The sequence below is a fragment of the Hevea brasiliensis genome, chromosome 18 (assembly GCF_030052815.1).
Source record: "Hevea brasiliensis isolate MT/VB/25A 57/8 chromosome 18, ASM3005281v1, whole genome shotgun sequence".
Lineage (NCBI taxonomy): Eukaryota > Viridiplantae > Streptophyta > Magnoliopsida > Malpighiales > Euphorbiaceae > Hevea > Hevea brasiliensis.
Genome location: NC_079510.1, coordinates 4573664 through 4595729, shown reverse-complemented (window position 1 = coordinate 4595729; position 22066 = coordinate 4573664). Strand labels below are relative to the sequence as shown.

At 30.3% G+C, this 22066-nt stretch overlaps 1 protein-coding gene across 1 annotated transcript; it reads right to left on the bottom strand.

The window, feature by feature from the left end:
• Positions 1 to 4488: 4488 nt before the first annotated feature.
• Positions 4489 to 21682, bottom strand: LOC131176085 (uncharacterized). The gene is made up of 9 exons (XM_058141200.1): positions 21640 to 21682; positions 12569 to 12688; positions 9995 to 10188; positions 9783 to 9891; positions 8531 to 8686; positions 8178 to 8280; positions 7414 to 7587; positions 5613 to 5758; positions 4489 to 4905 (listed from the first exon to the last, which is right to left on the bottom strand). Exons 1-9 carry the CDS (start codon positions 21680 to 21682, stop codon positions 4712 to 4714), a joined length of 1239 nt encoding a protein of 412 aa, XP_057997183.1. The 3' UTR covers positions 4489 to 4711.
• Between the last annotated feature and the right edge of the window lie 384 nt (positions 21683 to 22066).

Here is a 22066-nt window from a genome sequence, read left to right as displayed (position 1 = left end):
TATAGACAAAAGACTTTAAAAAAAAATAAGAAAATTTAAAATTTCAACATATAGGAGATATAATATTAACCTGCAAGGGAGAATGATTTAACAATGTATGTATATAAATAAATTTAAATTGATAGAATTTACTAGTGAATAGGATTCTATTGGTTTGAATTTTTTTAGTTTTTATATGTTTAATTTATTAACTAATTTACATTATATTATCTTACATATAAAGTTGTTAATTTAAAATCAAATTTTCTTCAATTTATATATATGATTAATTATAGGAGTATAAAAATATTTAAAAAATTGCTAACATTAATATTCTAAATAGAATTATACAAAAATATAGACAATTTAATAGTTAAATATACTTTTAACATTAACAAGAAATAAATATATATTATTAAGATATAAATTTCTTTTTAAGCAAAATATTCCATTTTCTAAAATTTATATATTTTTATACTCATAGTCTATAAGTCACAATATAAAAAAAGAAGAAAAATTGTATTTACTTATGGCAATTTTATATTTTTAATAATTAAGAGTGTAAATAACAATTTACTTTAAAACTATGTTATTGCATGTAAGCAGAATATTTACATAAATGGAAAAACGTGTGTGTGTATATATAGAAAAAAATTATTATTTAGTCCTTATATTTTAATAAAACTAACTTTCTTAGTCCATATATTTTAAAAATTTTACTATTTCATTATTTATACTATTAAAACTACTATTTAGTCCATTTATTTTTAGAAAACAAATTAGTTGATCTATATATTTTGAAAAATACTATTATTCAGTTTCTCTATTTTAGTGAAATTAATTAATTGATTCATGTATTTTGAAAATATAGTATTTTAAAAAAATATTATTGGATAAAAAAGGAAATTTTATTATGTTTAGACTAAATCTAAATTTATATATTTTTAAAAATTTTCAATTTCTTGGAAATCATTTTTACATTTTCTCTACTGGTTTTATCAACAGATGAAAATAAAGAGACAATGAGGGGAAGAAGAGTGCAGGCATAGAGGAGAAAAAACATAGAGAATGAGAAATAACGGAAGATAAGAGAGAAATAATGGGGAGATGATTAGAGTAGCTTAGGTATAAGATATAATTATAATATTAAATAGTTAACGGACTCAAATTATAGTGACTAACTAATATATTTTTCTAAAATATATGGATTAACTAATTAATTTTGTTAAAATAGAGGGACTAAGTAGTAGTTTGATTAGTATTGATTAATGGTAAAATTGATGGAGGGACTAAACAATTTAACGGAAGTAATAATATAAAGACTAAATAGCATATTTTTTAAAATATAAGAATTAAATATTTAGTTTCTTTAAAATATAAAGATTAAATAGTAATTTACCCTTCATTTAATGCACATCCAAAGAGTTTAAGGTAAAAAAAAAAAATGTAGGATTCCTTGTTGAAAATTTAAAATCTATTAAAATTCTAAATTTTGAAGAAAAATTAACAGCACTTCTACTGATGAGTTTCTCCATTCATAACTATCGAATACTAGATCTTATTTAAAGGATACAAAATCCTTTACCATTCTTACCAATTCCGTTCATTCATCTTAGGCCTTGATTAATCATGAATTTGTGATTCTGAAAAAAAAAAAAATCATATTCCCTCGTGTACAGAAGCTTTACTTTGCATTTGATAACTCCTATTTTAGCATGTTATATAATGTCATCACAATCTCATGCACTTTATTTGCATTGTCTTTTGAATTTTGGATCATTGCTCAATGTTCTTCGAATTTTAGTTATTTTTTCATAAATTTTTTTGAATTATAATAAATAAAATCTAATTATATAGAATTTAAAAATAAGTAAGATTAAAAATTTTAAATTTATATAAACTCTAAAATTAATCTAAATATTAAAAATTTAAAATAAATTAATTTTTAAGAGCCAATTAAATATAGTCCTTTATTGTAATAACAATAAAAAATTATCATGGGTATTTTTGAAAACCTCAATATTCCCCCTCCCTTCATACATTTATATATATTATTGAATTATAGATTATGATAGATTATAGATATAGATTATGAATTGATTCTCATTAGTAGAATTGAAATAGGGATATCAAACCCGGCTCAAGTCAACCCACACTTGATTAATTTTCCTCGAATTTTCCCCGACCCTTGTGTTATAGGTGCAAGGATAGGGAGAAGATATCCTGCCCCGAATATAATATATTTTTATTAATTCATTAAAATTAATTTTTTATGTATTTAAATATTGTGATTGTAACAAAAAAATGTAGATATATTATTAGGATTATGTATAAAATCTATATTTCTAATTTTTAATTTATTTTTTAATAAATAAATTTACATTATATAATAATAAATTAAAACAAAAAATAAAATAAATAAAATAAATGCATGTAAGGAAATCCTCCGTTTTCAATCTTCTATGGGGCGGGGATAGGAGGAGCAATCCTTGCCTCTAACCCACCCGTTGAAAGAGATAAAAATATGTTATGGATAAATTTATCATTCATTAATATGTTATAAATCAGTTTGTGGGCGTTTCTGTAATTTTATTTTTCATATTGTGCATTTTATTGATGAGTCTTTTGCATTGGTTATGATTCACATTACCATGGCAATTTTTAAGTTATATTTTTTTTTTTATTAAGAAAATAAATGCCTTAAAAGATAATATTTAATATAAAATATAAATGTTATATAAAAAAATAAAAGAAATTTTATATTATATTTATAATATAATACTAAAAGATAAATTTTACATAATGTAGGGAAAAGAAAAAAATATATATATCTTAATTCTTATTTTTGTTAAGATTTCAACTCTTTTTTATATAGGTATAAAACTTTTGTGATGAATAAAATTTATTCTTAATTTATATACTTAATATTTTTTAAAATATAAATATTTAATTTTTTACCACAATTTTTCATAATTTAAAATATATTAAACACCATAAATTATTTATATTGAATTACGCTTAATATATATTTAAATTTAGCAATTAATATAACTACTTAAATATTAAAATCTATGAAACATTTTTATAAAGTTAGAATTACTTTTATTGAATATTAATTTTTCAAGATTAATTAAATTAATTTTTCAAGATTAATTAAATTAATTTTAAAATTTTAATTTAAGTAATTAAATTTAACACACATTTATATATATAAAAAATTATTACAACTTGCAAATCATTTGATATAAAAGTTGTGCATGTTTTCTAGGTTTTTGAAAAATCATACCAAACTATATCAGAATTAAAAAACTATTACTGTAAGAATTAAACCATACTAAACTGAACTTATATTTATTGTTTTGGCTCTTCATCAATAATTGAATCGTAATCATATTGAAATTATAATAAATCAAAATTTAACCAAAAAATTAATTATATAAGATATAATTTCATAAAATTATACAAATTTATATGTAATTAAGGTTGTCATATGTAGAGATTGATTGAAAGGGGTGCATTTTGCTATTCTATGGACTATAGAAAATTGGTCAGAACTTAGAGAGGCCATCTCAAACTGTAAATTGTTATTGTCTTGGAGAATTAACGTGCCCCCTTTTTGGTTTCGAGGACAAGCTCACAAGACTGCTCATAGTTTAACTAAGACAGCTTTGCGATATGTTAGTCTTTACTGTGTGGCATAAGCTCGAGCTTTCTTTCTAATGTCTTGTACTTTGATGTTTATTAGATTTTTTTATTTAACATTTGAGCCTTAAGTTTGGTATATCTGTAAGGTCTAATGATTGGTTTAGTTTGGCCTATTTTCTTAAAATTTTCCTAGTTCTAATAAAATGATTTATTTATTTTCAAAAAAAAATTGCCATATATATATAATCTATTTTATCTTTGATTAAGTATATAATTTAATATTATCTTTTATTTTTTAATTTTTTAAATAATTTTAATCATAAATACATTAAATTACCTTATAATCCTTAATTATATGACTAAATCACATATTAATCATAGAATTTAATGTCCCTTTTAAAAGACTATTTAATTAAAAAATAAATAAAAGATAATATAATATAACTTTTAAGAATTATATATATAATATATTTTTAATATTAACATTATTATTTTGATGTTAGCATTTAATATTATTTTTATTCTTTTAAATGTTGACAAGAATGTTATCATTTTAGATGCAAAAATTGAGATTCAAACTGAAATTAAAATCAAAATTGAAATCGAAATAAAGTCGATACTAGAACTGAAATGTATCCATGAAAGTTTGAATCCAATTCTGATTCTTAGGTAGAATTCATTCTTAGGTAGAATTCCAGTTCTTAGGTAGAACTGGAATCGAACTCCATGCATGTGCTTTAGAAAGAATATTAAGAACATAACAATAATCACATCCATTCAGAATCTGCTTCAAGATTTAGCAAAATACCATTAAATTATTTAACCAGAAATTAGTGGGAGCAGATATAAACTAGGAATAAAAAATTTTATATTAAGTATTAGCATATTAAAGATTAGCAGGGAAAAAAGAAACATGCTAGAAATCCAATTGTTTGTAGATAAAGCAATCTCTTTGGGTAATCCCCAAAAGTTCCACACACATACTTAGTAGTTTCTGGTTGCATAATAGAATTCCAAGTTGCATAGTGTTATAGCACACAACTTATTCGGATAGAAGTGTTACAAGCACAATTGATAATACAAGCAACTAAGAGGTTCCTCTAACTTCATATTGGTGGTAAATTATGAGAGGAGATTGTCTTGAAACAGGCCTGTCTTCAGACCATAGCTCGAGATTAACTGTTCCAGTTCCCCAGTGGACAAAACACTTATAGACCTCATTGATGTTAAATCGGTTGACTAAAGCAATACCAAGACATTTGTCAACAAGCATCCATTCTCCTAAAATGAGAAACCATGATCAAATTAATATGTATAAAATATTTCAAGATTGTCTCGTGATCATGCATGTAATTCTAGAAGACTTCTCAAAAAAAAAAAATGAATATTATTTTAAGGCATCCAGCTTTTAAAGAAGAAGAAGACAAAAAAAGAAGAGAGTGGTAGGAAGGAAAAATTAATATTCAAGTCTAATTACGGCACTTCTTGATTTTTGTATTGCAAGCTACTACAATAGAAGACAACTCTGTATTCATTGAAAACACAGTTTAACATTTAGATAATTTTTTACCATTGCATATCAGCATATTAATTATTAGGTATGAGAAAAGGGCCAATTGTATATCAGCATATTACATGCATTCTAGTGATCTCAGCTTTGGAAAAGCTTGAAAAATCATCACTTATGTACACCCTGTCATTAGCCGGAACGAACTAGTGCGGATTTTAAATCCATGATCAGCGATAGAAGCATTTAACATAGGACAACTAGTTTTATATGCAAACTTATGACTATATTAGAATGATCTCAGCTTTGGAAAAGTTTGAAAAATTATCACTTATGCAAAATTCTTTTTTTTTTTAAGTCCAAGTTTTCTTTTGTTTCACTTATGCTTTCACTTTTTCGGTAAAAAAGAAGAGAACAAAAAAAAAAAAAAAAGAATTCATAAAATTGCAGAAGCAAAACAAAAAAGGAAAAGCATAATTACCGTTTGGCAGAAGATTCCCTTCATAAAATCGATCCCCAGATTCAGGCTGAATTTCATGTTTTGATCCATCAATAGAAGTGAAGGAGACAAAAGTTTCCATGGGATGTAAGACAATAAAGGTTGGATGTACTCTCAAGCAAACCAACCTACATCACAAAATTAACAGCAACAGCAAATAAGAAGGCATCATCATTTTTTTTCATATAAAATAATAGTAATCAAAAGGAAGAGAAAAAAAAAAAAAAAACTAGCATATAAGAGAAGCACCTAGCAAGAAGAAAAATAAAGATGAACTCAAATAAGCAAATAGACAAATATGAAAATTTTCAATCAACTTTTTCACAAGAACAATTGCCATTTTGTAGTGACAATAAAATGCATTGTGACTTGGTTTGCCAGAATTTATCTGCAAAATAAACTCCAAAGAAAATGTGTATTACACAATGTCATATTTTATCATTTAACTAATATGTTAGCTACTAATTAGCCATTTATAAGCGCTCTAACCAAATAAATAACTGCTTAAAATTTTAAATACTTATAAGCTTATGATAGCACATAAACATTAACCCTCTACCAGCATATTACAAAATGATATCCCATGGAACTTGTAAATAAAGGCCGTTAAATTTATTTAAAACAATGGTTGGGAAGTAGCAGGTGGGGGGAGGGGCAGGTCATGAAGCAGAGGGTGGAGAGAGAGAGAGAGAGAGAGAGAGAGAATCTCTCATTTGGTTAGCTTGACTTATGGCAAAACTCAAGTTAAATAGATATAAGGATCTAATCGTAGATTAAATTAAACTTTAAGGGCAAATTGTTGAGTTTTTAAACCACAGGACATGATCATTAATTATGACAAACTACAAGAACTAAATAATAATTTATCTTAAATTACTTTTAGTTGTATGCAACAATTATTTCATAAAAGTTTCTTCCCAAAAAATAAATTTTTTATTTATCAACCACTGCAAAACATTTTATTTTTTCTTTTCAAAGGAAAACAATAGAAAAATATTTTATATTTATTAGCATTATAAAGAAATAAAAGACTTTTGGTCAATTGATCTTGGTCTATTAACTTGACTTATACATTAACGCATTCCATCACTAAATTGGCCATGATCATTTATATGATTTGGGGGGGTGGGGTGGAGTGGGGGTGAGGAATCCAAAACTAGAAAAGAAAGTGTACCCTTTGCATTCAATTAATGGATAAAATTAATAATGAGCAAATTTTGAAATAAAAGGACTTGATTGTTAAAAATTATATTAAGAAAAAAATAACTTTTAGGACTTGACTCTAAAAGCAAGTACACTTCTCTAATTTCAGATGTTATTCCTTGATTAATAAGGATGAAAAGGTGATTTAACAAAAAAGATTTATTAAATAATAAAGATTAACATACAAAAGCAAAATGAGGTATATCAGACTTTCTTTTACATGTTTACTCTTTTCGTTATAAGGAAGTGCACAGATGCATTGCATGTTCAAGTAAAATTGAATAGATGTCTAAATGTGGGATCAACAGTGATCCAGATAGGTAATGCTGTTATCCTATAGAATCTATGTACATATATGAGAAACATGGCACGCTAAGCATTAAGCAAACAATTTGATGGATATTTGATGACAATGCAAACTAAATTCATTAGCTTGATTCATTTGCAAGGGTTGTTGATAGGTTGTACAGAAAGCAAAATGAAAGGGATTTTATAATTCTTAGATTCAAACTTTTACAGAATTACTAATGCTATCAAAAATAATGAACAAAATCATTAAAAAAGAATCTTTGAATCTAACCTGGAAAATCCACCTGAACCAGCTCCTACTTTCTGGGCTATAATGCTAGAGTCGATATGAAGAATCTTTGGATCATCTTTTCGAATAGATATCTTCCGTTCAAGAACCAATCCCCCACCAATATCACCTTCTAATATCAGAGATTCATTCTCACCTGCATGCCCAAAATCCCGCCTACAAGAAAATAAATTTTGCTAAACTTGAGCGTGTAGCAACTACATAACATAAAGCAGGAGCAAGGGAGACATATTGTAATTATTATCAAGCATAAATTTGATTATCTTCTAAGGAGAAGGAGGATAACAATTTCGAAGGAAGAAGGAAATATTGTGCGAGGAGACAATTTACAAAAAGTTTTACACCAGTAATTTAAATTTAAATATATGTCATCTTGTTGATAGTTTTTAAAAAATTCATGAAATTGACGGCTGATTTGGTCTGTTTTGTACTGATTCAACCTGATTTCACTATGTTGTTCCAAGTCCGAAACCATTTCCAGCTCTGTTACTTAAAACCCCTCCTTTAATTCTAAGTTTCCTGATTGCTTAATTTTATTTTTTCCTTCACCTTCTTGTTGTCTATGCCACCAATCTAAAAATATTTCCCTTGTAAAACAGTATATCATGACTTTCATAAGTAATTATCTCACGTGCTTCAACTTATCACATAGATAGCCATGTTCATTATGTGGAAATAAGTAATAGAAAAAAAATGTACTTCAAAATCATGTTTGTATTAGAAAACAGATATTCATAGCAAATTACTCAATGATTTTGTATTCTTCGTAGCATCCTGCTGACGGGTACTCAGTACCACTATATTCTTCATATCCATCAATCTCAATCCTGCTTTGAAGCCACTGTGTTCCTGTCGTCATTATCAACAAAATAGGAATCAAATACCTCTCATCACATGATGTATAAGTAAATAACATTGAGACAAGAAATTCTTAATTTTATCATTCTCAAAATTCGTGAAGACTTCTAAATGGATCAGAATATAATGCCATTCATTGATTGCCATGAAAACAAGATGAATAAATGTATAGTCTCATATCAATAGAAAGATATAGTTATAATTTGTGCCTCTGCTGCTCTCACCAAAATATGATCATTACCTGACGGAAGGTGCCCCATGGAAATAATTCTACCCCCAATCCAGGGAACTATTTTAACAATCCAATCACCACATTTCAGTTCAATAGGGATTCTAGAAAGCTCTGCGCCCTTTGGTCCTGAAACGGCTTCAACATCTAGGATATGCTTCGAACTTTCTGCATTGAGCATTGAACAAAAAGCAAACAACGTGACATTACCTAAAAGTTCACAATTGATATATAGGAATATTTGAAGTTTAGTATTCATGAGTAAATTTATTTACGAAAGAAATTGATTTAGTAAATATCCTATAAAAAGAGAAGAAAGAGAGATAATTGATTTTATAGTTCCCACTTTAATAAGAGAAACAACTATAATATAAATGAAGGACTCCTAAAGGTCTAGCAACAATAGGTAAAATCATGCTGGTAGAGTTGTTGATACACATCATTTTTGAGGCACATTCATCCATGTGTAAAAATGTCGACTTCCAAGTCTCATTTTCCAAATTTAAATGTTGGAATAGGCAAAATATTACTTTTAGTCTCCAAACTTTCAAAATTTTCCAATTTAGACTCAATGACAATGCAGGAAATTAGACAATTTAATTTAAGCTTTACGTTCAGTCCTTAAATTCCTAATTGATTTGAAATCCAGGATGAGAACTAAATTTTCCACCTATTTTAACAGCATCTTACTGTAGAAAACTGATTCATCCTATAAATTCGACCCCAAAATCCATAAATCATGAAAGCCCATAAAAGATTTTATCTCAAGTCAAAGCCAGAAATACAGTATATAACTATAGCAAAATCTAAATCCCATTGCTAAAAGAACTTGGGGACAAAAGATGGGGGAAAGGGAACAAGAAGAGCAGACAGCTTTCAACTAAGAATTCAAAGTTTCAAAACATATCTGCCCATCATAATATCATAGCAATGACAACTCAAGAAACAAAACACAAAATAAACTACAATAAAAAAAAAAAACTCAGTACTATAAGAACTAAGATAGAATATGGAGTTGGACAATTGAAATATAATGAACGAATACAACAAAAAGAGCAAGTACTTCACACCAAATGTTTAGCATGCACATAATTATTGGAAGAAGATAATTACGCCATCGATTTAATGCATAAAAAAAGTGTCAATGAAGAAAATTATAGTAATATTAAAATAGATCTTAATCAAACTATGTGTATGGGAACCAGAAAGAGAAGGCAAAAGAGGAGGAGGGGGCATGCTAACAGCTCCAAAGAAGAAATATTACCCAAACGACTCCTATATTGTTTCTCGCTTGTTGATACCAACTCAGAAATATTAAGTTCTGAAGGCATCCAAATTATCACAAAACCTCCATCCATGCCCCATGCTTCAATCTGCTTGAACAAATTAAATAAGTTTTGCAAAATATTTCAAATCAAACGGCAGATTATAGGCAATGCTAACTAAGATAATGTCCCTTGAGTAAAAAGAATGTACCATTGCACCTCCACCAAGCAACAATAGCACTTGCAGGCGTCTTTTGGGCCTCTTCCAAGACCCTTCTATTTCAGAAACTCTAACAATAACAACTGAATTTTGACTTTCAGCAACATAATGTGTAAGCAGATATCCACCCTTGGTGAATTCATATCCATCACCGTCATCTTCAAATAATACACCTTTAGCTTGCCCTGTACATAAGAAATGGTTCAGACATCCTTTTGCCAGTTGACCAACACAGAATCATGCACTTGCAGAGAGAGAGAGAGAGAGAGAGAGAGAGTGAAGCAGAGTAGGAAGATTATGTTGCCTTTCCTTCTGCTATACAAATTACTAGAGGAAGAGGTCCAGGCCCTCAGCATGAGCAAAACTGTAACTAGGCAATTCAAAGTGCACAAGACTACCAAGGTTGAATGGACATGTTAGCTGGAATCTTCTATGTTCTAATTAGTCTAAACCCTCCGTATTTCTACTGTACATTATAATGCTAATAACTATATTTTTTTTGGGGAAAATTACAAAGAATCTCTCTAACATTTATCAATATTGACACTTTTGTCCTTTCATTTTCAAAATTGAATTAAATAGACCTCAACTTTTTAATTTCATAACACCTTTGTCTTTCACTTAAAATATTATATACTTTATTCCTAAGATCTTATTTTGAATTTCATTTTAATCCTTGAGTTTTCAAATAAAATAACCTTTTCATCCCCGAAAAATAGACTAGTGAGGGACTAAGAAGTTATTTTACTTAAAAAGTGAGGACTAAAATATAATGAAAGGACTAAAGTGGACTACTTGATTCACTTTCCGAAAAACAAGAATGTGAATGTAAATTTTACATAATGTCAAGGTGGTTTATCTTTGTATAGTAATTTTCCCTTTATTTTTTTGTTCCCTCTCTTTTGTTGACTAGGTGATGTAGAACCAATGGAACAAAAAGGGAAAAAGGAGAATAAGAAACAAAATTCTTAATTTTATTAATACTCAAATCAATTGTCCATTATAGAAAAATTCTCCTCAAAATACCTAGAAGACAAGTGTATAAAGAGTACTTGTAATCCTACAAGTACCAGGATTTGGATCCCTAAACAAGAAAATATTAATCCAATACTAATTAGGAATCTCAAATCAACATAAATTACTAAGCAAAATTAAGACTTTACTTCCTATACTTCTTCCTAAAATAGGTAGTCCTAAAATCTCTAGTAAATCCTACATCACTATGGACACTTGAATAAGCAGAATTAGGAACATAGAACTATCAAGTAGGGGAGTCCTATATCTACACTTTTCAAAATCTAAAGCTTTGCAACGGAGGGCAATATCAAATTCACAGAATAAGAATTGCCATATAGATAATTTGAAGTTTACGATAAATCTACAAAGCTAGAGCACTCCATAAAAAACAGATGTTTTGCATTTGGGGTAATTTAATCTGTTAAAGCCATCAACATTCATCATCTATACATGGAGGACTAAGAGTTATTTCTAATAAAAGTTCACAATTTTTAGTATGATTTGTTTAACAACATAGGATACCGCTAATCTAGATTCTCAAGCACCGCTCACCACTACAATTAAGTCGCTTGATTCTTGCTAAGTAAATCAAGTGGATAATCGGTGTCAATTAATGGACATTAGTTTAGAATTAGCGACATAAGTTTAATATTCATTTTAGCCTACACCAACATGGGTGCCATCTCAAGACCAAAGAAAAAAAAAGTTAGCTAATAAAAGCCCATGGAAACACATTCATAGGTATATCAGTCTCTTTTACGCTAATAAAATACAAAGTCAAGAACTATCCTAAATTTGCTTTTGGAGGTATGTTTGGGAAAGAGATAATCTGTTCTCTATTATTTTTGCAAAGTGTCTATTGTCAGTCTATTACATCACAATCATGTTTCTAATCCAAGCAGAAGTTTAAATTAGAATCCTATCATGATCATTTAGCCAAAGAAATATTTTCAAGCTGTTTAAATTAGCCAAAGTTTAAATTGAAAATATGCAAGCGTTACTATGAAAAACAAAGAAAAATTAGCCATAATATTATCAAGAAAAGCTTAAATTTCAGTAATTTTACTGTCCTATGGAAATCTACCCAATTCCTTAGAGGCTCAATTTGACTTCCATAATATTTTTTTTTTTATAGGATTTTGTGATCCTACAACTTAGATCAAGCTTTGGACGCCAAAAATTATGTCATTACCAATGGGGATTTTGAAACTTGGATTTTCATCTCCTGAGAAATCTTAAAGATAGAAGAACATCAAATCTTATTTACTACTTAAAGATAGAAAAACACCAAATCTTATTTATTGTTTATCAACAGAAAAACATCATAACTTATATACAAAGTTATTACAGTGTTTTAAAGATTTGGACAAGATGAATGAGACACAGATCGATGAAACACGAATTGGTCCAACAATCAGTTTGGTCCAGTCTAGTTGTTTTTTTTTTTTTTTCTCATTTAATTGTCATTTTCATTTTTTCCTTAAAAACCACTAATATATTCAAATTTTTAAGATTTTTCTTTACAAAAATTAATATGCATCAAATTACCATTTTCATCTAAAGCTACAAAGACAGTCAAGTAATCGTAAAATTTAGCTTCACCAACATGTTGATGAGGGGGCCAAAAGGAATTATTGATCCACCTTGCAAGTATAAAGTTGGCAAATCCTATTATACACAACAAACAGTTAGGGACAAGAAAAATGCATCTTTAGAAAAGAAGCATAATTAATGTAATAAGCATACCGGATGTGAATCATCAAAATCAAATCTCAACCAGATTCCTTTAGGCAGTTCATGCTGCAATTCATCTGTTCTCGATCAGAATAGTGCTACAACAAATGAAAAAGAACATCAGAACAATTACATGGGTATCATTTACGACTTGATTCTAACCCTAATTCCTCTATTGATGACCTTGATGTACCCATCGCTGTAAGAATAGAAGTCAAGGCTTGTACTAAACATCCTATTTCTAATTTTGATCATATGATTCTTTGTCTCCTTCATACGAGATTGGAAGGAAGCATAACTCGATTCAAAATGGAAGGCAACAATGGTTGAGGAGATGATAGCTTTGGCAAAAAATGAGACATGGGATCTTATTACTCATACTTTGGGAAAGAAACCAGTTGGATGCAAATGGGTGCTCATAGTAAAACAAGTAAAACATAGGGTGGACAGCTCTATTGAAAGGTATAAGGCCAAATTAGTATCGAAAGGCTTTAGTTAGAGTTATGGAGTAGATTGTTAAGAGACTTTTGCTTCTTTTGCAAAGATGAATGGCATTAGAATCTTATTGTCTTGTACAACAAATCTTGAGTGGGACTTCTAGTAGTTTGATGGTAAGAATGCCTTTTTACATGGAGACTTAGAGGAAGAGATGTATATGCCAATTCCTCTAGGGTTTGATGATGAAAAAACTAAAAGAAAGATTTTTAGATTAAAGAAGGCATTATGGTCTAAAGCGGTCACCAAGACTATGGTTTGAATGATTTAATAAGGCCATGATCTCTTTTGGATACTATAAAAGTAACGCTGTTCTTACCTATTTGTCAAACAATGTAGAGGTATGATCATATTACTTGTTGGGTTATTGTGCATTTGTTGGGCGTGACCTAGTTACCTAGAGTTGCAAAAAGTAAAATGTAATAGCAAGATCAAGTGCAAAAGCAGAATATAGAGTTAGGGCACAAGGCATTTGTGAGCTATTATGGTTACAGAAGTTGATGGAAGAATTGAAGTTGTGAGGAATAAATGGTTTATCCTTGTTCTATCATAACAATGTTGCCATTAGTATAGTGCACAATCTAGTTCATCATGGTCGAACCAAACATATAGATGTTAGTGTATATTGTTATGTGTGTATATCTGATTATTGTTGTACACGAATTCTATTTTTATCTTCTTGTTAGTCATTCTTATCCTTCTCGTGTACTTGTGTAAAAGCCTTAAGGCATTACCGTATAACACAATATACGTAAAATATTCAATCTCCATTATTTGATTTCTCTTGTTCTTGCTTAGTTTGACATGGTATCGAGCATCCTTAAACCGCTTCGATGGCTCTTGTTCCCACCTCTTCCTCACCTGCTGCACCCTCTCTTACCTCTTCTCATTCTTCTTCTTTTAAATTAAATTCCAAAAACTATCTCACCTGGAAAACTCAGTTTACACCTACTCTTAATTATCAAGATCTCCATAGTTTTATTGATGGCACCGCTTTCTCCCATAACCATCCCTTCACCATCCGATGCCAATACTCAAATTCCTAATCCAGCCTTTGATGCTTGGTTTAAAAAGACCAAATGCTACAATCGTGGCTTCTTGCTTCCCTCTCTGATCGCCTTGATTCTTCTTTTCTGTATGGATGACCTTTAGCAAATGCCTTTGGGTCTGCATTTCTCAAAATCGTCAATTGCAATTGCACATTGAATTGCAAGAACTAAAAAAATGATCTCTCTGCTTGAATTTCTTCAAAAGGCCAAGTCTCTAGCAGATGAACTTAAAGCCACAGTCGCCCCATTTCCACCATCGAGTTCAATGCTATCATATAGCGTAACATTGGGTCCGAATATCACCCCATCATCACCTCCTTAAATTTATGTCCGTAACCAGTAAGTTTTTATGAACTCCATGGCCACTTGATTGCACATGAAATTCTTCTCAAAAATAGCCATGAATCTATTGCTAATCTCTCCTCAAAAATTCAATGTGCCTTTCTGTTCGCGACTGGCACTCTCAATTACTTTCTTGGCATTGAGGTTAAAAGCGTTAAAGAAGGCTTGATTCTCTCTCAGCAAAATATATTGCTAAATTGCTCCAAGAAACACAAATGCAAGATTCCAAGGGTTGTCTCACGCCTATGGCCACTTCGCCACTCTTAGCAAATCCATGGGAACACGCTTGCATTTGGGGATCAATATAGACAAGTCATTGGTGCATTGCAATACATCACGTTGACAAGACCCAACATAGCCTTCACGATTAACAAATTAGCTCAATTTATGCCTTCGTAATGGCGAGGTTCACAGCGAGCTTGCAAAAGATTGTTGCGGTATCTTTGAGCTACTCAGGACCATGGTTTATTAATATCCAGAAATTCGATATTCTGATGCTACTCGGCGATGGATCGGGTGGGCTGTCCCGATGATCGGCGTTCAACGGCGGTTACCTTATTTATTTAGGTCGCAATTTGATATCCTGGTCCTCTAAGAAACGACCAATTATAGCTCGATCGTCCACGAAAGTGAATACAAGGCTTTAGCAAACACGATACCGAGGTCATGTGGCTCACCACTCTCCTTCATGAACTTGGATTTTCGCCCTCCACTTCAGCTACTTTATGGTGTGACAGTGTTAGTGCAATTTACCTGTGTTCTAATCCAGTGTTTCATGCCCGCACTGTGTTATAAATAGCTTGTATGTTAGACAGTATAGAGAGAAAGAATTCCTATATTGTTAAAATATAAGAAAGTGAAGGAATGGTAAGAGTGAAATATGTATAGAATTATATATATATAATTCAATATATATTATTCTATTATGGCACTTAACAAATAGATGTGTCTGTTAATAGACAGACATATCAATTCTATACAAACAGTCACAACTGTTTGTATAGGTATCTGTTAATAAACAGACATGTCTATTCTATACAAATAGTCACAACTATTTGTATACGTGTCTTTTAATAAACAGACATGTCTATTACATAAACAGTTGTATCTATTGGAGATAGACAGATGTGTCTATCTAGTAAAGGTGCCATGACTTTTCATTCATTATAAATATGGATGAGTTTTTTCAATCCAGATATATACTACTTCTACTTATTCTTCTTTTCTTCTAGTCTCTCTAAATTCAGTTCATATAAAGAGTTCTTAAGGGAAATCTTCAGGAGTTGCTGTCTGCAGATTTCAGGCTTTGTTGTATCCTGGAGGTATATTGCCATAACATTGCAGCAATCTAGTGGGGGCAATTAATACCTTAAAGATAGTGATTCATCACGCCTCAAAGCCTATTCTACACCCACTTCCTCAACAATTTTAAGGTCTTAATCGCAATGGAGTCCAAGGCTTTTTTCCGTGATGAATCAAGAGTTTGTGAAACTTGATCATTTTAAAAAAAAAAAAATTATGTTCACTGAGAAGGTGAAAGCAGATCAAGAAAAGAAGATGAATTGTCATGCCGAGGTCATATTTTCAATAACTCATCAGATAGGCTATAAGATTTGTTTACCTCTGTCAAGTCTCCAAAGGAAATCTGGAATTCGTTAGAATTCGAATATAATACAGAAAAAAAAAAGGTATGGATAAATTTCTCATTATGAAATATTTTGAATTCTAAATACTTGATAATATGTCTGAAAAAATATAAGGTTATATTATGATGCTAAAGCTCATGGTGAATGTGATAAAGAAGGTAATAAGATTTATGTGCATAAGTCGAAAAACACTTTTATATGCATAAATCCTAATTCATATTAATTGTGTCTATCACTAACTAGGTGGGGATATTGTTAAAAATATTAGTGATAGGAAAATCTGTCTCATTTCAAAAGAGTTATGTATGTTCATTAAAAGGCATCAAAATGAATTATTTATTACCGATAGTTATATCTGTTTTAAGTGGTATAAGTGAACAAATATAATTGTTCTAAGAGATACAAAGTGAATGGTTGTATCTGTTCTAAAAGATATAAGTGAATGGTTGTATCTGTTCTAAGAGGTATAAGTGAACGGTTGTATATGTTCTAAGAGGTATAAGTGAACAGATGTAATTATACTAAGAGATACAAAGTGAACAGTTGTATCTGTTGTAAAAGGTATAAGTGAACAGATGTAATTATTCTAAGAGATACAAAGTGAACGATTGTATCTATTGTAAAAGGTACAAGAGAATAGATGTAATTATTATAAGAGATACGAAGTGAACTGTTGTGTCTATTCTAAAAGGTGTAAGTGAACAGATATAATTATTCTAATAGATACAAAGTGAACTATTGTATATGTTTGAAGAGATGCAAATGCTTTATAAATAGCAGTTTGGAACAAAAATCTATTAACTTTTCTTTTTTGTCTCTTCTCTTCATTTTTACCTACAATCAATATTATTATTCTTTAATTTATTTTTGGGAGAATTTTAAAATTACTGTCTAGATTTATATTTTGGTTATTATCCTTGAGGGATCTGTCTAAACTACCTAGCTGTAACATAGTGGGGGTTTTACTCTTTGTCAATTTCATTATATTGAGGGAAGCAAATACTCCATATGATATTTATTGCAAATTGACTGGAAATTTTGGTAGAATAATTACTCAAATTGAGTATACTAATGCTATTGATAGCTTAATATATGCTATGTATTACACTAGACCTGATATTGCTTTCGCAGTATTTAAATTATCAAGTTATACTAGTAATATTAGTATGAAATACTGGAAAGAAATTTCAAGGTTTGGATATTAAAAAAAAAAAAGAATTATAAACTATAGATTATTCTGTGATAAATTTCCAAATGTGCTAAAACCATATAAAGAGTTGTATTCATGCAAAAAGTTGTGTCCTTGGCCAAAAGATGTAACTAAATAAAAAGATGCAATTTTTCTTAATAGTTACATGTATGAAGAGATGAATTTATTGGCCAAAAGGTTGATACATTTTGAGTAGTAAAAATAAGAGCCTTACAAGTCATTTGTAAGAAGTGACAAAAGAACAAATGAGTATGCATTTGTGTGTGTGTGCAAGTTTAGCTTGGTTCTTTATTGTTGGATACTCTCATTTTAAACAAGTTATGGAGCAATTTATTTCTGCAAATAAGGTACAAACCTATACTGTGAATTATTTATGCAGTTCATGTTATAAACATGTGATTATATGGTTGACTAGTGAAACAAATATGGTTGGAGATCCTAAAGTGTTATAAATACCAATTGGATATGTATTACCAAGGATAATAAGTCAACTTTTGGTTGGGTGTCCACTTTAGGTGGAGGTTTTGTTTCTTGGGCATCAAAGAAACAAACTTGTATAACTTATTCTACGGTAGAATCCAAATTTATAACTTTGGCTAATGTAGGTAAAGAAGTAGAATGGCTGAGAAACTTGTTATCGGATATTAAGTTGTGGCCACAACCTGTGCTATCTATTTCTTTATATTGTGATAGTCAAATCATGATGGTTAAAGCTTATAGTAAAATATACAATTGAAAGTATATATATATAAGCTTAAGACATGAAAATGTAAGACAATTAGTCTCTAATGGTGTTATTACCATGGTTATGTTAAATCCTATAATAATCTAGCAAATCCTTTAATAAAAGGGCTCTCGAGAGTTATGATCATAAGCACATGTGCTGATTAGGATTTAGAATATTCCATTAAATTTACTAATGATGGGAACCCTACTTTATAGTATTATTACTAAATAAAGTTTAAAGGGTAACAACAAGTCATTAGTAAACAGTGTAATTAAAGTACTTAATGTACTAAGTTAATGGAATGAGGATGAGTGTTTATACTCTTAATGAAGTTTAAAATTATTACAAAGGAAACTTCACCTATATGAACATAGGAAGTGGTGCCGCTTCAACAAAAGTGAGAATAACTTTTGTAAATGTTCATGAAAACAGGAGGTAGCACAAAGCTATATTCGTGCTAAAATTTTGGTGAACTTTTAAGTCGAACTAATTGATTCGTGTGTGTAGTATTTTCAGTTCTATTTTATAGGAATCTAGGTTTAAGCTAAGGCCACCATGATTTCTTTAGAACTTTGAAATACTTACACTAAGGAAAAGTTTAAATCGAAAGATACTTTTCATTATGCATGAAACAATGGGATCTAACAATACAAGCTAAGTGGGGGATTGTTATAAATAGCTTGTATGTTAGACAGTATAGAGAGAAAGAATTCCTATATTGTTAAAATATAAGAAAGTGAAGGAATGGTAAGAGTGAAATATGTATAGAATTATATATATATAATTCAATATATATTATTCTATTATGGCACTTAACAAATAGATGTGTCTGTTAATAGACAGACATATCAATTCTATACAAACAGTCACAACTGTTTGTATAGGTATCTGTTAATAAACAGACATGTCTATTCTATACAAATAGTCACAACTATTTGTATACGTGTCTTTTAATAAACAGACATGTCTATTACATAAACAGTTGTATCTATTGGAGATAGACAGATGTGTCTATCTAGTAAAGGTGCCATGACTTTTCATTCATTATAAATATGGATGAGTTTTTTCAATCCAGATATATACTACTTCTACTTATTCTTCTTTTCTTCTAGTCTCTCTAAATTCAGTTCATATAAAGAGTTCTTAAGGGAAATCTTCAGGAGTTGCTGTCTGCAGATTTCAGGCTTTGTTGTATCCTGGAGGTATATTGCCATAACATTGCAGCAATCTAGTGGGGGCAATTAATACCTTAAAGATAGTGATTCATCACGCCTCAAAGCCTATTCTACACCCACTTCCTCAACACACTGAACACGTGGAAATCGATTATCATTTTATTCGCGATCAGATTCGTTGTGGTCTTATTCACATTCGGTTTATCAATAGTCACGATTAGCTCGCCGATATCATAACAAAGCCGTTGGGACGCTCTCAGTTTAGCTTCCTTCATGACAAGCTTTGCCTTCGTCCATCTCCAGGCTCAGCTTGAGGGGGGGGGGGGTGTTAGTGTATATTGTTATGCGTGTATATCTGATTGTTGTTGTACCTGAATTCTATTTTTATCTTCTTGTTAGTCATTCTTATCCTTGTCGTGTACATGTATAAAAGCCTTAAGGCATTACTGTATAACACAATATACACAAAATATTCAATCTTCATCATTTGATTTCTCTTGTTCTTGCTTAGTTTGACAATAGACATTAATCAACACTTCATAAAAATGAAAATAACGGATCATTCTTTAAATGCCTCTCATGTGACTTCAAAGCAACAACTGGTTGACGTGTTTACCTAAATGATTAAGTAACAGATTATTTCACCCTCTAATTTGCAAGTTAGGCATGTGTAATATTCATGAACTAACTTGAGGGGGACAATTAAATCCCATAATTATGGGAATCCTAGTTTTTATCGATTAAGTTTCTTATTGTATCTTGTTTCCTATTCTAGGATTTATTCTTGTATATAAATAGAAGCTATGTAAAGAGTCTTTTTTCAAGAAAATGCATAGCAAATTTCTCTCCAAAATACGTTTCTATATAAGGAATTAAGAGAGATGAAATTAGTTAAAGAAGGAAGATGGGAGAATATAAAGAAGAATAGTGGTGAATGAGAGCAATCAATGAATTCCCACTTTACAATTGCATCTGCATATGTTACAGTTTCTTATATAACAAACCATAACTAACGATAGCTAATTGTGCTCGGGGATTCTAAAAAGCATAAAAAAAACTCTTATAGAAATGATAAAAAGGCATAACAACCTAAAAAAGCCATAATTAACTTAAAATAAGCTACTTATCAGCCTTTCCCCCTTCTCTTATACATAACACATCAACACTCTTTCTCACATGAAGAATTATTAGATCCTTAGAATTGCAACCATTCCATTAAAAGCTTAAGCTCTTACCATTATACCTCACAATGGTCCTTATGTAATGTAGCTGTAAGTATTAATTCAAAGAAAAACTTATAAACCAACCACATTACTTATAAATAAAGTAAAAGAAAATTATTTAATTTGGGTCAATTGGCTATAATTAATACAAACCTTTAAATTTGGCTAAAATTTAAAAAAATCGAGAAGGTTTTGATTTTTTATTATTAGGTTGTAAGAAATGCAAGACCCATTAATAAAATAATATATTTTTTTAGTTGAGCCTGATGTCATGTTAGCATCATTATACTTAATTTTGACCATGGGGCTACAATTGCAACAAACTTTTGAAATTCGCTACAATTGTCAAAAATAGGACTGGATATAATTGCAAAAAGTTAAAGGTTTGGATTTTTGTGCTTTAGCCACCCTTTTTTTTTGTAACATCATAACTTCACTCCACAGAAGAAAGTGATGCATCTTTCAACAAAAGGATGGAAAGTGGGGGAGCAGGATTAGAAAACCAATTTGAGGGAAGAACAACCATTATGGATGATTCAGATACCCACTCAAGAATCGAATTCCACTTTCCTTCCAATATGATTGTAACTCAGTAGATCAGACTTGAGTCAGACTTTAAATATCTACCACAAGGACTAAAATTTTTTCAGGTTGAAGGACAGAGTGGAGATATAGAAATGAAAAGCTTCATGGATTCTAGTCCAATATACACTAGAGATAAAAACCACACAAAAGCTATTTCAACTCTTTCACCAAACCATAGTTACTAGATTTGCCTTCTCCCCCTAGGTTCCACAATCTAGATCATGCGTTCCAAATCACAAGACAAACCTTTATCACCAAATGTTCAAATAATAAACTGAATGCCAAATATTGCGGACCATACCTTGTCATCCAAAAGATTGGCTCTATTGCTTTATAAGCTCTCCCTCTCAGCCGATTGAAAGATTCACCTACTGTTCTGTGTCCCAACTAAAATCGTTTCATCCCAGCACCCACCATATCACTCCCAACTTACCTGACGTGTTAACCTTCATAGTATCTAACCCACCATAAGCCATTTTAGATCATTGATATTCAAGAAGACAAATTGGAACTACTCATGCATTGTAAGGTAAGTGTACTGTGGAAGCTTCTTAGGATACATTAACCTCATACATTCCACGTCCTTGACTTTTCACTTGAGGACAAGCCCCATTTCAAGTTAGGGTAAGACGTACAAGAGACTGAGGAAAAGGGCAATGGGGGAATCGGTAAACCATAAGACTGGTGGAGCTGATCTGGTGCCTTCCCCAAGGGCGGTAGACTGGAAGACTGGTAGATTTGATCTAAGAGCCTGGATCAGGTGTGGAAGACCATAAGACTGGGAGAGCCAAATTCAGGTGACCAAAAGAGTAAATCAATTTAATTAAAGAAAGAAAACCAAGTTTTCTCTTTCCACACAG

Bases quoted from the DNA above. Each gene is read 5' to 3' on its own strand.
- LOC131176085 (XM_058141200.1), bottom strand. From the start codon at position 21,682: ATGGCTTATGGTGGGTTAGATACTATGAAGGTTAACACGTCAG. The intron at 7,588-8,177 runs GTAATTTGCTAT...ATTTTCTTGTAG, and splicing joins GAAGAATACAAAATCATTGA to GCGGGATTTTGGGCATGCAG. The intron at 4,906-5,612 runs GTAATTATGCTT...TTCTCATTTTAG, and splicing joins AGGGAATCTTCTGCCAAACG to GAGAATGGATGCTTGTTGAC.